The sequence below is a fragment of the Epinephelus fuscoguttatus genome, linkage group LG19, assembly GCF_011397635.1.
Source record: "Epinephelus fuscoguttatus linkage group LG19, E.fuscoguttatus.final_Chr_v1".
In the NCBI taxonomy this organism is placed as follows: domain Eukaryota; kingdom Metazoa; phylum Chordata; class Actinopteri; order Perciformes; family Serranidae; genus Epinephelus; species Epinephelus fuscoguttatus.
The window spans coordinates 35007098-35021750 of record NC_064770.1 but is presented as its reverse complement, the minus strand read 5'-3'; the positions used below and the strand labels follow the sequence as shown (position 1 = coordinate 35021750).

At 41.7% G+C, this 14653-nt stretch overlaps 1 protein-coding gene across 2 annotated transcripts in view; it reads left to right on the top strand.

Annotated features, from left to right (window-relative positions):
* The window catches only part of baiap2l2a (BAR/IMD domain containing adaptor protein 2 like 2a), a 33401-nt gene that overhangs the window by 16181 nt on the left and 2567 nt on the right, over window positions 1–14653 (top strand). The window contains exons 8-12 of one of the 2 annotated variants that reach the window (XM_049560759.1): window positions 2479–2577; window positions 3641–3689; window positions 5947–6094; window positions 8174–8239; window positions 11301–11493. In XM_049560759.1, coding sequence (XP_049416716.1) covers window positions 2479–2577; window positions 3641–3689; window positions 5947–6094; window positions 8174–8239; window positions 11301–11493 — 555 coding nt within the window. Of the gene's footprint in view, window positions 1–2478; window positions 2578–3640; window positions 3690–5910; window positions 6095–8173; window positions 8240–11300; window positions 11494–14653 lie in introns of both variants that reach the window. The other variant, XM_049560757.1, reaches the window with a different exon arrangement.

Below are 14653 nucleotides of genomic sequence, written 5' to 3'. Positions count from 1 at the left end.
ACGATGACAGGGAGGAACTGCAAAGAGAATTCACAGTAATGTGTAATGATTATGTGAGATGCTATCGGTCCCCGTGAGGAAAGTCCTATATAATAACGAGGGTCAGCACAGAACAGCAGCTTCACATAAAGCCTCAGTTTCTCCAGCAGGACTGAAACCACACTAATAGTCAACAGTTTGAACTCTGGACTCTGCTCACTTTTTACAACACCACACTACCCCCCCCAGTTAAACACCTTTCATGCCGTAAACCCTGTTTTTCATAATGAGGCTTTCACAAAGTGCTGTGGGGACTGATCTGACACATCTAATAGGCTTAATACCAACCTAAGATATTTAATACTTAACTGCCACTTGCCTTATCTCAAGGATTTTTTAATAAATCATCTGGAGCTAATACGAGGCTCATTCCAGTAGATATGACCTGATAACATCTGTTCCTACCTGAAGAGAGGCGTGCAACCCACTCTGCTGTGCCTCGCTGTACATCAGGCTGTCGAGGAAGCTGCTTTGAAAACATGGCTTTGTAAGCTACCAATTATTTCACACTGGAAGAAGCTGAACTACAGCAAAGCTGTCTGAGGGGGAACTGAAGCTACTTTGAAAAAGCAGTACAAACTACTTTGTAAAATATGATCATATCCTCCTGAGACCCTGAAGAAAACATTTTTTGGGGGGGATATTTAATTTAATTTGATTTAATTTAATTTAATTTAATTTATTACATTTAATTGAATCTAATTTATTTTTTTAATTTTAATTAATTAAATTTTATTTTATTATTTTTTTATTTTAATTTCTTCATATAATACAAATTACACAACTACACTATAACACATCATAAACCAATGACATAGACATACGGTAATAAAAGGACTGAAAGAAGAAAAATCACAGACACACAAAAAACCTAATATTCAATTTAGTTTGATTTAATTTAATTTAATGTATTAAATTTAATTAATTTAATTTAATGTATTAAATTTAATTGAATAATTTAATTCAATTCAATTAATTTAATTTAATTCAATTCAATTAATTTAATTTAATTCAATTAATTTAATTTAATTTATTTATTTTATTTTTTTAATTTATTCATACAATACAAATTACACAACTACACTATAACAAATCATAAACCACTGACATAGACATACAGTAATAAAAGGACTGAAAGAAAAAAAAATCACAGACACACAAAAACACTAATATTTAATTTAGTTTGATTTAATTTAATTTAATGTATTAAATTTAATTAATTTAATTTAATGTGTTAAATTTAATTTAATAATTTAATTTAATTCAATTAATTTAATTTAATTCAATTCAATTAATTTAATTTAATTCAATTAATTTAATTTAATTTATTTATTTTATTTTTTTAATTTATTCATACAATACAAATTACACAACTACACTATAACAAATCATAAACCACTGACATAGACATACAGTAATAAAAGGACTGAAAGAAAAAAAAATCACAGACACACAAAAACACTAATATTTAATTTAGTTTGATTTAATTTAATTTAATGTATTAAATTTAATTAATTTAATTTAATGTGTTAAATTTAATTTAATAATTTAATTTAATTCAATTAATTTAATTTAATTCAATTCAATTCAATTCAATTTAATTTATTTAATTTAATTTAAATTTAAACCTGCTCAGACTTTCTGATGTCCCACTGTCCCCCACGTGTTAAAATGTATATTTTGAAAGGCTTAAAATGAACATAGACTTTTGATCTTTGATCTTAGTACAGTACAGTTATGACTCAGAAACTCAAACAATATATCTACAGATTTGATCACTTATCTCCCTCTCTGCCATAAAACGGGTTCGCTGCACTTCCCCCCTTTTTGAGGAGGACAAATACGAATCACGGGGTCTTAGCAGGATATTGACAATGTACCTGTGATATGACATTATTACAAAATATAATTAAGTTCATTCATTTTCTGTATCCGCTGGAGCCTATCCCAGCTGACACAGGGCGAGAGGCAGGGTTCACCCTGGACAGGTCACCAGGCTATCACAGGGCTGACACATAGAGACAGACAACCATTCACACTCACATTCACACCTATGGACAATTTAGAGTTACCAGTTAACCTGCATGTCTTTGGACTGTGGGAGGAAGCTGGAGCACCTGGAGGAAACCCACGCTGACACAGGGAGAACATGCAAACTCCACACAGAAGGAACCAGGAACCCTCTTGCTGTGAGGCAGAAGAAGTGCCCACTTGTCCAGAGATCATAAACTAAAATATAAAATGCCCCACCATTCATGGGAAAGTGCAGGAATGTCAGCTTTGGTTTTGATGTCCATCAGACACCTGTCCTCAGAAACTAGAATCCAGGTCGGGGTGCTGCACTGAGTAGGATTACTGAGTTAGTCCAGTAACTGAACATTTATAATCAATACATCTGACTTCTGTGTGTGTGTGTGTGTGTGTGTGTGTGTGCAACAGACAGGAGGTTCTCTCCAGCAGAGCGCTGCAGCCTGGACGGAGGAGGCGGACGCCACCAGAGGACCCGAGGCCAGACGACCCACTTCTGCAGACAACTCTGTGAGTTGAAAGAAATCAGTCGTGTTTACTGAATTATTCAAGCTGGGCCGGAGCCGTGTTGCATTTGAATCTTTGGAAACTCCAAGAATATGCTGCTGGACTGAGTTATTATCCTGTCTGAGGGGAATGGAATGAGGGGAGCTGTCTCGTCTCATATCTTGTGAGACAGATAACAGCATTTGAAGCTGTCAGAACTTTGTTTTAAAGTGTCTGAATTCATAAAACAAACATTATGTGAGAGCATATTGTGATGGGGTGTTGTCTGCACCATGGAATTGGTAACACTGGTGCACACACACACACACACACACACACACACACACACACACACACACACACACACACACACACACACACACACAGTGAATTCTTGTGTTGATATTTTTGTTACCATGGTGCCCTCTGCTGGTTGAAGCCTGATTTAATTTGAAACCATCAGTATGCTGTTAGAGTGAAGCTTTCTGACGAGGATTAAAGACACATCTGAAATAAAAGAAAGGAGATTACAGACTTTCTAGCAAAAAGAATATCAATAAGTGATTGTGATAAGGCTGTAAATATTTTCCTTTCCACATCTGAACCTTATATATCATCTGAGTCCTCAGCACGGCTCTACGTGTCAAGACAGCGGGATTAAAACACAATGGATAATTCACAAATTGAAGCCATATGGTTCTTTGTATGCAGGCTGCAAATTACCATTCACGTAAACAACAGACGCCCCTGAGATAAACCCTGTCAGTTTCAGTCTGTTCCTCACTGGAAGGTGACGTGCCAGCGAACCCCACAGATCCCACGTCCTACTGTAATAACAATCGGAGGATTAACGTGGATTCTGTTTGTTTTGGTTGGACGTGGGATTTATCCTTTGCTTTAACAGAGAGAAGCCTGTGAGCTGCTTCAGACTTCAGCTGTGCGTCTGCTGCAGTCACACATTATAAACACTGTAACATGCTGTATATGAAACACACCCGAGGCTTTTCTTTGTTGTTCTGTGTTTGTGCAGATATGAAGTTTGCCGCAGTACTTTCTGGTTGTTGAATGTAATGTGTTGGTTGCACAGGTGAGGAAGAGCAGAGAGGAGCTGACCCTTGGCAACATACCATCAAGAGGTGAGAGCTTTATTCCAAAACCCTGAATTCATTTTGAGTTGAGTTGAGGGGCACATATGAAACAGGGGGTTTGGGGTCAAATTTTGAGCATCCAACTGTTTTCATCCGCTTATCATGGGCTGGGTCACTGGGGCAGCAGGCCAGACGTCCCTCTCCCCAGCATCTGGTCAGGATCCCCCTGGGTGCCTCCTGTTAGAGGTGTTCTGGGCACGTCCCACTGGTAGGAGACCCTAGGGTAGTAGTAATGCTGGGGGGATTACATATCTCATCTGGCCTGGGAACACCTCAGGGTCCCTCAGGAGGAGCTGGAAATTTTGAGCATCAAATACTTAATTTCTTGCATTCTGGTGATTTTTTTGCACCAATTTGTGCATTTTCTGAATCAGTTTTTGTATTAATGTCTTTAATTTTGTCAAAATAAAAGTCCTTTGCTACTTTTTTGTTTTTACCCTGAAATTGCCACTGTTCTTTACTGATGCCATACAATGGTACAACGCACAATGGTATCAATCGACACCTTCTGCGACCCAACCCTCGAAGGGTATCTCAGGGGAACTTGCCCCCTGGGGAAATTTTAGAAAGTTGACAGCCAGACTGAGCATTTTCAGGCTGTGCTCACACACTGTTCATACGTCTTCCTATGAAAAGTAATGCACCAAAGTTCGTTCAGCTCACACTCCAGCTACGTCAGCTGATCTAAAACAGCCCGATCAACTGATGGAGCAACTGATTGATGGAAGGGAGTCAGCTGATAGATCACATGATTCCTTTCTATGCAACCAATTGGCAAATCTCATTCAGGGCGCCCTATTTAAACTGCTCTGGCCTGCCTACTGTTGCTGCTTCCTTTCAAAGTTGTTTTGCAACCCACCTCCACCCTAGCTCCTCCTTTTCATCCTGTGTATAGGCGCATGGAAGGGCAGAGAGATGTGCTCTCTCCATCTTAGGCTTTCCACATAGGCACATGGAAGGGCAGAGAGGTGTGCTCTCTCCATCTTAGGCTTTCCACATAGGCGCATGGAAGGGCAGAGAGGTGTGCTCTCTCCATCTTAGGCTTTCCACATAGGTACATGGAAGGGCAGAGAGGTGTGCTCTTTCTGCCTTAGGCTTTCCATGTAGGCGCATGGAAGGGCAGGAAGGTGTGCTCTTTCTGCCTTAGGCTTTCCATGTAGGCACATGGAAGGGCAGGAAGGTTTGCTCTCTCTGCCTTAGGCTTTCCATGTAGGCGCATGGAAGGGCAGAGAGGCCCCAGAAAAGAGCCATACCACCAAATATAATCCTGCAAATGGAAAAAAAGTTTCCTTTGACTAAAGATCTCCTGAAAAAAAAAATAATAATGGCAATTTGTGAAATTCATTCATGATTTTGATTACATTTACTAATGATTACAGTATTTTGGACAGCAGTCCTTGGCTGCCTGTCATTGCATACTATTTTTCTTTAGTTCTTTTTCTTTTCTTCATATATTTTATCAGAATACAGAGGGGTATTCTAAGGCCAACTTAATATTGGGGGATGTGTCCCTCCCATACATATTATAATTACTGCCTTGGCTTCACATATCTCATGTTATGTTTTCCCCAAAAGTATTTCTGTGATATTCATCATTCGCAGCCTATAATGCCTCCGTCTGCACATCAGTCCTCATTTTGCCTTCACTCCACCACCAGCTTTATCACTCTTTAAGCCTTTTATCTCCATTTCTGTCCCTCCCTTCATAATTTTTGCACATCACACACTTTCACACCCCCTCATTTGTACGTTTCTGTGCAGAAAGTCTGCATAATTACTTGGCTTGCTTATCTAGAGTAAAAATAGATAAAGTAACGATGTATCTAAAACAGACAATAAACAATCTCCAGAATATTAAATAGGATTTATCCTTGCATTCCTCTCTTGCACCTCTGAATCATGGCACGCAGCAGGCTTGATGGCCCACATGCACTCGACAGAAAAACAATGCCACCCTCTTTGGTGTAATTCAGTGACTTGCCTCCCCTGCCACCCAAGCAAAAATAATTATGCATAGAGTAAGATATTTAGCAGTCAGCTAACCCTCTGAGTTATGAATTCCAGGGCCATAATTAAAGAAATAAATCCTAGCCGCTTATATTTTTTAATTAATCATTTCACCAGAGATCATTCTCTGCAATCTGAGCTGGTTTATCATCGAACAAACTGTCTTCTCTGCACTTAAGTGTTTTATTTGTCATCTCTCCAGCGCCGTCTCCCCAGGGAAGCATTTCTCGCTCTACAGGAGGAAGATCCACAAGAGCGCGGGTTGCCCACCAGCCTGGTGGCTCCAACCCCACCCTGCTGGCATTCAGCAGGGGAGAGATGATCACTGTGCTGGTTCAACAGCCCAGGAACGGCTGGCTGTACGGACGTGCTGATAGCAGTTCACGGTGAGAGATGTTCCCCAGTGAGTGAGTGTCTCGCTGTCTGTTATGACCCACTGTAAATGTGTCTGTTGCTCAAGTACAAAATGTAGTAGCTGCTGTACTCTCTGCTTCATGCTGATAACATTCAGTGGTTCTACTGACAAACACCTTTTACATTTAATGTTCTGGACACAGGTCCCCTTTTCCTGAGTAAAAATAAACCACTGAGAAAAACAGATAGAAGCAACAATTTGTAATGAACAAATAAAATAAAACAGCACGAGGAAATAAACAGAAATAAAATAAAAGAGGAAAAACATATTAAAGGCTGACACAACAAACAGAGAAGCAAAATAAAACATTAAATAAGACAAGGCTAAGAGTCCAAGGCAAACTCAATTTATTTTGCCCAGGGGCCACTTTTGAAAAATGACAGGAGGCCAGCAGCCAGTTAATAAACAAACATTTAGAACATGTATCACTATATATTAAACATAAATTGCATGTTTTCAACCTTTCAACATTTGCTGCCTTCACTCATCTTTGCGAGGAAGCAAATCAAGTTGCAGCAACCTCACACAGGTCAGGTGTACGCAGGGGTGTTACTAGCATTTGAGCAAATTGGGGTCTTAGCCTTTTTTTGATAAACAAGCTCTTTTTTGATGTTTTTATGCACTGTGGCCCCTGATTTACATTCTATGTACAAACAAAATTCCCAGTGTTATGCAGTTAACCTTTAACATGAATAAGAAAGTGGCTGGCTGGCCGCCAGCACCCTATGGAGGGAAAGATTTGGCCTCAACTTGAGTATCACTCATCTACAGCCATGCGAGCAGCTCTGCGAGGCTGCCCTGGATCACAGCATGGTTTGAGCTAAATGCTAACATCACTGTGACAATACTTACATGTTGATGATTACCGTAATGTTTTCTATGTTTACCATTTTAGTTTTAGTTAGCTAACATTTGTTAATTAGCGCTAAGCAAATAATAAATCTAAGTATTGGATTTGCTTGAGGAAAAGTTAGAAGATCACTAAAGTCAGAGGAATTCATCCTCTGAGGAACATGAACCTCTGTACAAACGTTCATGGCAATCCATAGGAACAGGATCCTGGACCAGGGGCGTAAATAAAGACAGTGCAGGCAGTGCGGTTGCCCTGGTGCCTGTGAGGTCGTGGGGCCCATGGAGAGAGTGGGCCCTCCAACAATGTGTTGGGTGGAGAATGGGCCCTTATGAGTGATTGCCACTTTGAAAATACCTTTTCCATCATGTATATTTTTTCGTAAAGTTCAATAGCATCAAAAACAAAATTACATGTTATTCTATAACTATAAATCAGCAGTTGGTATTTTTGTCACATACAGATATGCATTGATGATTGCTGGGTAATATGTATGTTGATGTTATCCAGTGTCAAGTCTCTGATCATGTGACGAGACACTATGTGCACGATAGCGTGCACTTAACTACCTTAAGCCACTGGTCTGGACCGGAGTGATATATCAACTGGCCGACAGACTGACCGATATTTCCCCATGCTGTAATGATCTAGTACAAAACTGGGACTCAGTTGCAGAGGACAACACAAAGCACCAACAACAGTTTATCAAATCTAAATCTTTACTTACGAGGTCAGGGGTCAAACATGAAGGTAGTCAGCCAAGACAGAGAAGTCCATTCAGGGAAATCACACAAAAAGCCAAGTCCATAAACCCAAGCAGAGTCAAAAACCAAGGAATCAAAAACAAAGGAAAAGGCTGAGAAAACACAAGGGCAACAATGACAATCTGGCAACTGAATGAGGGAAACACTGGAAAATACGCAAGGGCTGATTACTAACTACACACAGGTGAGTGGAAGGAGACACAGGTGAAACACATGAGGTAATTAACAAACGGGGGGAAACTCAGGAAGTAAAAGAAGCACCAAACACAGTGAGAACACATTTCAAAATAAAACAGGAAGTGGACACAAACACATAAGCATAAGCTTAATATAATATCACACATTCAGCTGTGTTTTTGTTGTTGCTAATTTTTCATAACATGTTTCACGACATAGAGTAACTGTCATCTTTAATTTCTGCCTCCTCTGTTTTCAGTCAGGGATGGTTTCCAGCCGACTTTGTGGAAGCAGTGGACGATCCTCCAAAGACAAGCAGCTCTGGGTAAAGATGCAATGAAATGTATTCAGGAAGTATGACTGTTAAATAACATGATGACATGCTAAGTTCAGGCTGTTAAAGACATGTACTGTCATATTTTACTGACTCATGTCCTGGTGAAAAATCAAGGTTTTCAGCATTTGAATGCAAGATGCGTCCACCATATTGTAAATATGGAGCTACAGCCAACAGCTGGTTTGTTTAGCTTAGCATAAAGCATAAAACACACAGCCCTGATCCGCCTAAAGGTAACAAAATCCACCTCTAGCACCTCTACAGCTCACTAATTCCCTGTTTCCACCAAACACTTTCAGTATGGTACCTTTGGAACCAGAAGTAACCCTTCAGACACGATGCCTAAACAGTACTCTTTCATGTCACTCACTGCTCCGTCCAGCACTCACTGTATTTCCTCCTTTATTAGTCTGCACCTGGTTTATCGTCCACAGAATGAGGCTGCACGCCCACATTATCAGAACAAAACAGAACAGGCTGCAGAAAAAAAAAATAGCAGGTTTGTCCTTCTCAGGCAAGCTCAGGGCCCACTTTTCCCACCCAGCGTAGTAACGCAGTAACGCCCACTTTGGATTGCAGCACGTACCAGCGCTTCTCACACTCATCGCTTGTGCGTAAAAGGAGAGGGAACGACGCATTGATGTGTCGGGCAATGTGCTCCCAAGTCTGCCTCTTCCCTTGTGCCGTGATCCCGGGACCGAATTTCCCTCTTAAAACTCCTTTGTTCTCCTCGACGAGCTGCGCCAACAGCAGGCACTGCTCTTCTGTCCAGTTCGGCTTTCTCGTCCTTATTTTCTCCATTTCGTTCCTTGTTTTGGTCATTGTGCCAAATCAAACCGCTTTTTACAAGGAGGCCAGCAATCACAGTAATTGCTGACAGCTGAGTCTGCGTCCACCATTAATATCAAATAGATTAAGTAGTAAAATTACCAGCATGGCGAGTAAACATAACAATAAGCAAATCAATATAATAATCTGCATGTGAATGAGGTACGTTCAAACATTTTGAAGCTGTGTAACAATTAATTTAATTTTGCTGAGTTTCATCATTCATCTAACCACTTCGTCCTCTTGAGGGTCGCGGGGGGGCTGGAGCCTATCCCAGCTACATCGGGCGAGAGGCGGGATACACCCTGGACAGGTCACCAGACTATCACAGGGCTGACACATAGAGACAAACAACCATTCACACTCACATTCACACCTACGGACAATTTAGAGTTACCAATTAACCTGCATGTCTTTGGACTGTGGGAGGAAGCCGGAGTGCCCGGAGAGAACCCACGCTGACACGGGGAGAACATGCAAACTCCACACAGAAGGGCTCCCACGCCCGGGATCGAACCAGCAACCCTCATGCTGTGAGGCGAGAGTGCTAACCACCACACCACCGTGCCGCCAGTGTTTCATCATCGTGACATAAAATTATTTTCACGATTACACATTTCTTAATACAGTCTAAGTTCTATGATCGGTTCATTTCACTGTCCATTCATTACTAGGAGCGCATTTGTTTTTCTTTTTTTTATTTTTTCCTTTTTGTAACAACCAATCACAGCTTTTAGAAGACTGTGTCATACCTAGCAACGGGGTCAACCACACCTCCTCACTAAGATAAAAGTTTCTGTCCCCTCCTTGCTCAGAGTTGCTCTCAGAAACTTCCTGAATCACTCTTAAGCTAAGATTCCTTGCTAGGAATTTTTAGGCTAAATTAGGAGCTCCCTGAGAGGACTCTGAGAATCTTTGTGAATACGGGCCCAGGGGTTTAGTGTTGCCGTAGCCCACAGGAACAACGTTTTTTTTCCTCCAATGAGGATTGGGATATCGGTAGTTCACATAATCCGGTTGAAATTAATATATAATTTGAAACGCTTAAAGATCCACTCATTATTAAAAGTCCCTGTCATCCAAGAGAGACAATACAAAGTGATAGTCAAAGCTGTCATAATGAAATATAAGTTGTGTTGATGGATTCACGTCATCAACTCATGCATTGAGTAACATTACAAGTTAACGTTCCACCTTAAAAGTTGCCGGCAGTCGGCCCAGTGAATGAAGTTATTTTTTCTCAGACTCCAGCTGCTGTGAGAGGCAGCAAAACATCCTTTCATTTTATAGTTACAGTTTACTAATAAAACTCTCCACAGTATGAACAGTGGTTACATGAGCCTCAAAACCAGACACAACTCAGCCCTGAGCAGAGTGACCGTCCTCTACTGACCAATCAGACTGCAGTGTTCACAGCTCCACCTTTTAGTACCAGATCTGTGTGCTAGGTACCCCAACAGAGGGGGGACCAAACATGGGGACGCTAAGGAACGCTTCTGTTGGTACCATCCACAACTTTTCACTGTGGAAACGGAAAAAGAGTGCACCGAACTGAACTCTCTGTAATTTCTCTCTGTAAGAGTCTTGTTGTCATTGTGAAGTTGCCAGACAACTAGCGTAGACTTTAGGAAATTACCAGAGTGACTAAGCATATCATTCACTGTTGAATTATTACTTTAATAGCCTCAGTCTAACATGTTACAGAGAATGTATTGATTATATATGATTTGTAGAGTATATTGGCTATCACAGGAAGTGGTTTGAACCTTGAACGTAGTCCAAGTGTTTGGTGCAGAATATATTGTGCAGCTCCCTCAGGCTGTCCTTATTGTTTTATGGGCCCAAAACTTTTAAAAGAGGGTCAGCGTGAAGCTGAGGCCTGGAATAATAACATGAACTATTTAAGATATTTGGGTGACCCATTGCTGTGAGGAAAACCAGTGAGAGGTTTGAAACTAAAACGCTGCTCAGTCACTGTGGACACAGGTCACAGTTAAATGCCTAAATGTGAATGTAGATCAAATCTGCTTAAATATGACTCTGACATGAAATACGATATGCTTAAAAAAAGAAAACATGATTTAGCTCAATTTTTTTTGTGTTTAAATCTAATCCTCTCTAAGTGTGAGGGACAGTGAGCATTTCAAGACTGAGGAGAGCTCAGGTGTCAAGTGAAAATAACAGATACTCTATAAAGAAAACAAACTTTTTGTCATTTCAGTGCCTCCTCTCATCGAAGCAACAGCAGCATTAGCAGCATGAGCAGCCTGCTCAACCAATCAGGGAGCAGCAGCCACAGCGCAGCCCCGCCCCCTCCACCTCCACCGCCTCCACCTTCAAATAAACAGTACGAGATGAGACCAGTTGCACCGACTGCTAACAATAGGAGTTATGAGTCTAATTCAGAAAACAAGGTATGGCTATCAGTCAGTCTGTCTGATTATCAATTAATCAATCAATTCTCTCTTTTTCTCTCTATCATAAGAATATCAATAATTTTTGTTAAACATGTTCTACAAATGGGCATCTTGGGGACTACTTTCTAATACTACTTTCCTTTATATTTGGCAGTGATACTGTTTTAAACATTGGTTAGCAGTTCATAAACACACATAAGGCCCGTTTCCACTGCAGGAACTTCGGGGTAAATTTACGGGGCCGGGGCCGTTGGTGCGTGTCTCCACCACAGGGGCTAAACAAGTCCCTGCCTCAGAGTAGGTACTCAGAACGGCCCCGAAAAACTCCTGGCTGGGACTTGGGGATTACTTGGTGCTGATTGGATATACTCAAGGCGGGATGTGACGTCAACAGAAAGCAACAAAATAGCCGGCATTTTTAAAACTCAGCAGACGAGGATTAGCTCGTTCATAGCTTCCACGGCCATGTAAACAAACTCATAAACGGTCCGTTAAAAACATATTTTTTCCAGCAGATATCTTAGTTACAACATGATTGAGCTAGCAAAGCAGTTTTGTGTTGCTATGTGTGATATTTATTCAGTTTTGGGAAATCACAATGTCTAGAAAGCATCAGCTGACAGGGACAGCTAACAGCAGCAGCAAAGCTAACATCAGGACGTCATCTGTTAAAAGCCTCCCGTTGTCGGATACGACATGAAACTACTCCAGTTAGCTCAGTCGTGTTGTAACTAAGACATCCGCTGGATAAAATATTTTTGTCACAGGCCACTTTGTGAGTTTAGTGAGTTATTACAGACACCGCTATTAGCTAACAGCTAACAGCGTCCCTACGCCCCTACGTCGCCCCGGTCAAAATGGTCGCGCAACAATCACATCACATACAGAGCCCGGTAACTTTACAGGAACCTTCCTCCTACTCCGCTCTCTCAGTGGAGACACAATGGTTGAGAGGGCCGAGCGAGAGGACGTTCCTGTAGTAGTTCCTGCCCCGCAGATAGTACCAGGAACTTCATCAGTGGAAACGGGCCTATAGGTTTTTCACTTCCTAATAAATCAATCTTAATCACATTCTCATTCCCAACTTGTCGAATACTGACGCTTGGTCAGTGGCCTGCTAGGTACCCCTCCTATGTCAGTTTTGAATGCTCAGGGACGGCATGTAAATTAATACTTGTCACATGCATTATGTGTTTTTTTAACTCGTTTTAAATCAATACATTTGTTGCTGGTGTAATCGTGGAGTTGGAGTTGGAGATGAGAGTCAGCCGCTACATCTGAGGCCGTGGTTCTCTGCCTGAAACTGATGGACTGCCCCCTCTGGGTTGGGAGTGTGTTACTACCCCAATCTATCAGTTCACGAATGAGATTAAAATGGAGCGTGAGATGGATTGGCGGTTTGGTGCGGCTTCTGCAGTGATGCACCATCATGGTGAAGAGGGAGCTGAGCCAGAAGGTGAAGCTTTTGATTTCCTGCTCCATCTACATCCCAACCCTCACCTATGGTCATGAGCTCTGGGAAGTGACGAAAAGGACGAGATCGTGGACACAGGCCGCCAAAATGAGTTTCCTCCCTGGGGTGTCTGGGCTCAGCCTTAGAGATAGGGTAAGAGGTTCAGACATCTGGAGGGAGCTCAGAGTAGAGCCGCTGCTCCTTTGCCTTGAAAGGGGTCAGTTGAAATGGTTCGGGCACCTCCTGTTAGAGGTGTTCTGGACATGTCCCACTGGTGGGAGGCCCCAGGGCAGACCCAGAACACACTGGAGGGATTACATATCTCATCTGGCCTGAGAACGTCTTGGGGTCCCCCAGGAGGAGCTGGAAAGTGTTGCTGGGGAGAGTATGTCTGGGGTGCTTTGCTTGGCCTGCTGCCCCTGTGACCCAGGTCCCATGTGGAAGTCTGGAGATTGCCTGACACACCCACCTCCCCTTCCACTTGCTCCACGCAGACTTTCTCACTCTTTATACTACTGTAGTTACCCACAGCGTCAAAAACTGCTGCTGCCCAGTGCATCTCATACTGATGCTAAAGGGTGCCTGCAGTATTTGATTAGTTGGGAGTGAGACTGGTTGGCAGTTGCAGTGTTAATAAGCTGTTAATAAATTTGGATTTTGTCCCAGAAATAGTCAGATGGTTTAGGCTTATTTACTGACCCATAAAGCATTAGCAAACGATTCATTAACTCTAAATAAAGCCATTTTGTTACAGCTTATAGTTCCTTTAAAATGGAGCTTTATTAAAAAGGTGTGACTGTGCCACATTGGGTTTGCTTTTAGCTATTCTGTTATATTACAATACATTACAGTGTCCTGATGTCAGTATGTAAAGGTGACATGATATGGGACAGCTCTCATAAGACGCTCTTTGTAAACCTTTGATGGTGTTTCCCAGTCCGTCCAGCAGGGGCACTGCGGCAAGGTGCTGTTCTCCATGGCTCCACACCCGTCTTTCTGGTGGATGCAGGGAGGAAGCTCCAGCTGCTGATGGTGTATGGGCGAGGAGTTTGAGTGCATATGTGTGTGTGTGTGTGTGTGTGTGCATGTGTGTGCTCCTTCTTTGGCATGCTGTAACTTAAGACTACTAGACTGAAGTCCTATTTCAAGTCCTTGTGACTCACTAGGTCTGGTGCATAACCTTTGAGGTGCTGCAGTGTGAGAATACTGTCAGGGTCTTTTCTCTTCAAGGCTGCTCAGGCACACAGTGGTCTGAATGGCATTTCTGTTTCCGTCAGGGACATGCAGAGAGCTCAAGGTAACATAGCCTTCCTGAACTGTGATGGTTTGTTTTATAAAACGATTGATATTAAACCACATTTTACCAATATTCCAAAAATGATTTATGTTTTTTAAAGGAATACTTCACCCTTGAAATGAACATTTGTGTAGCAGTTACTCACAACATTTTATTTCAAATATGTGAAGACAGCTCTACTTTTCTTGTGTGCCTCCACAGTGAACGAAAACTGAGAAAATTCTTGATGAATTGAAGTCATAGGGGTCCACATTTAACAACAGCAAAACTGTATCAAAAGACCCTTTTGCAAACGCTCACACAACTCGTGCAGTATAATCCAAGTCTCATTTATCCAGTCATATGCTCAGTACCTCCAAAACAGGCAGCCCTTTCTGATGGGAATTGAAGAGAAAGTGAAACTTATC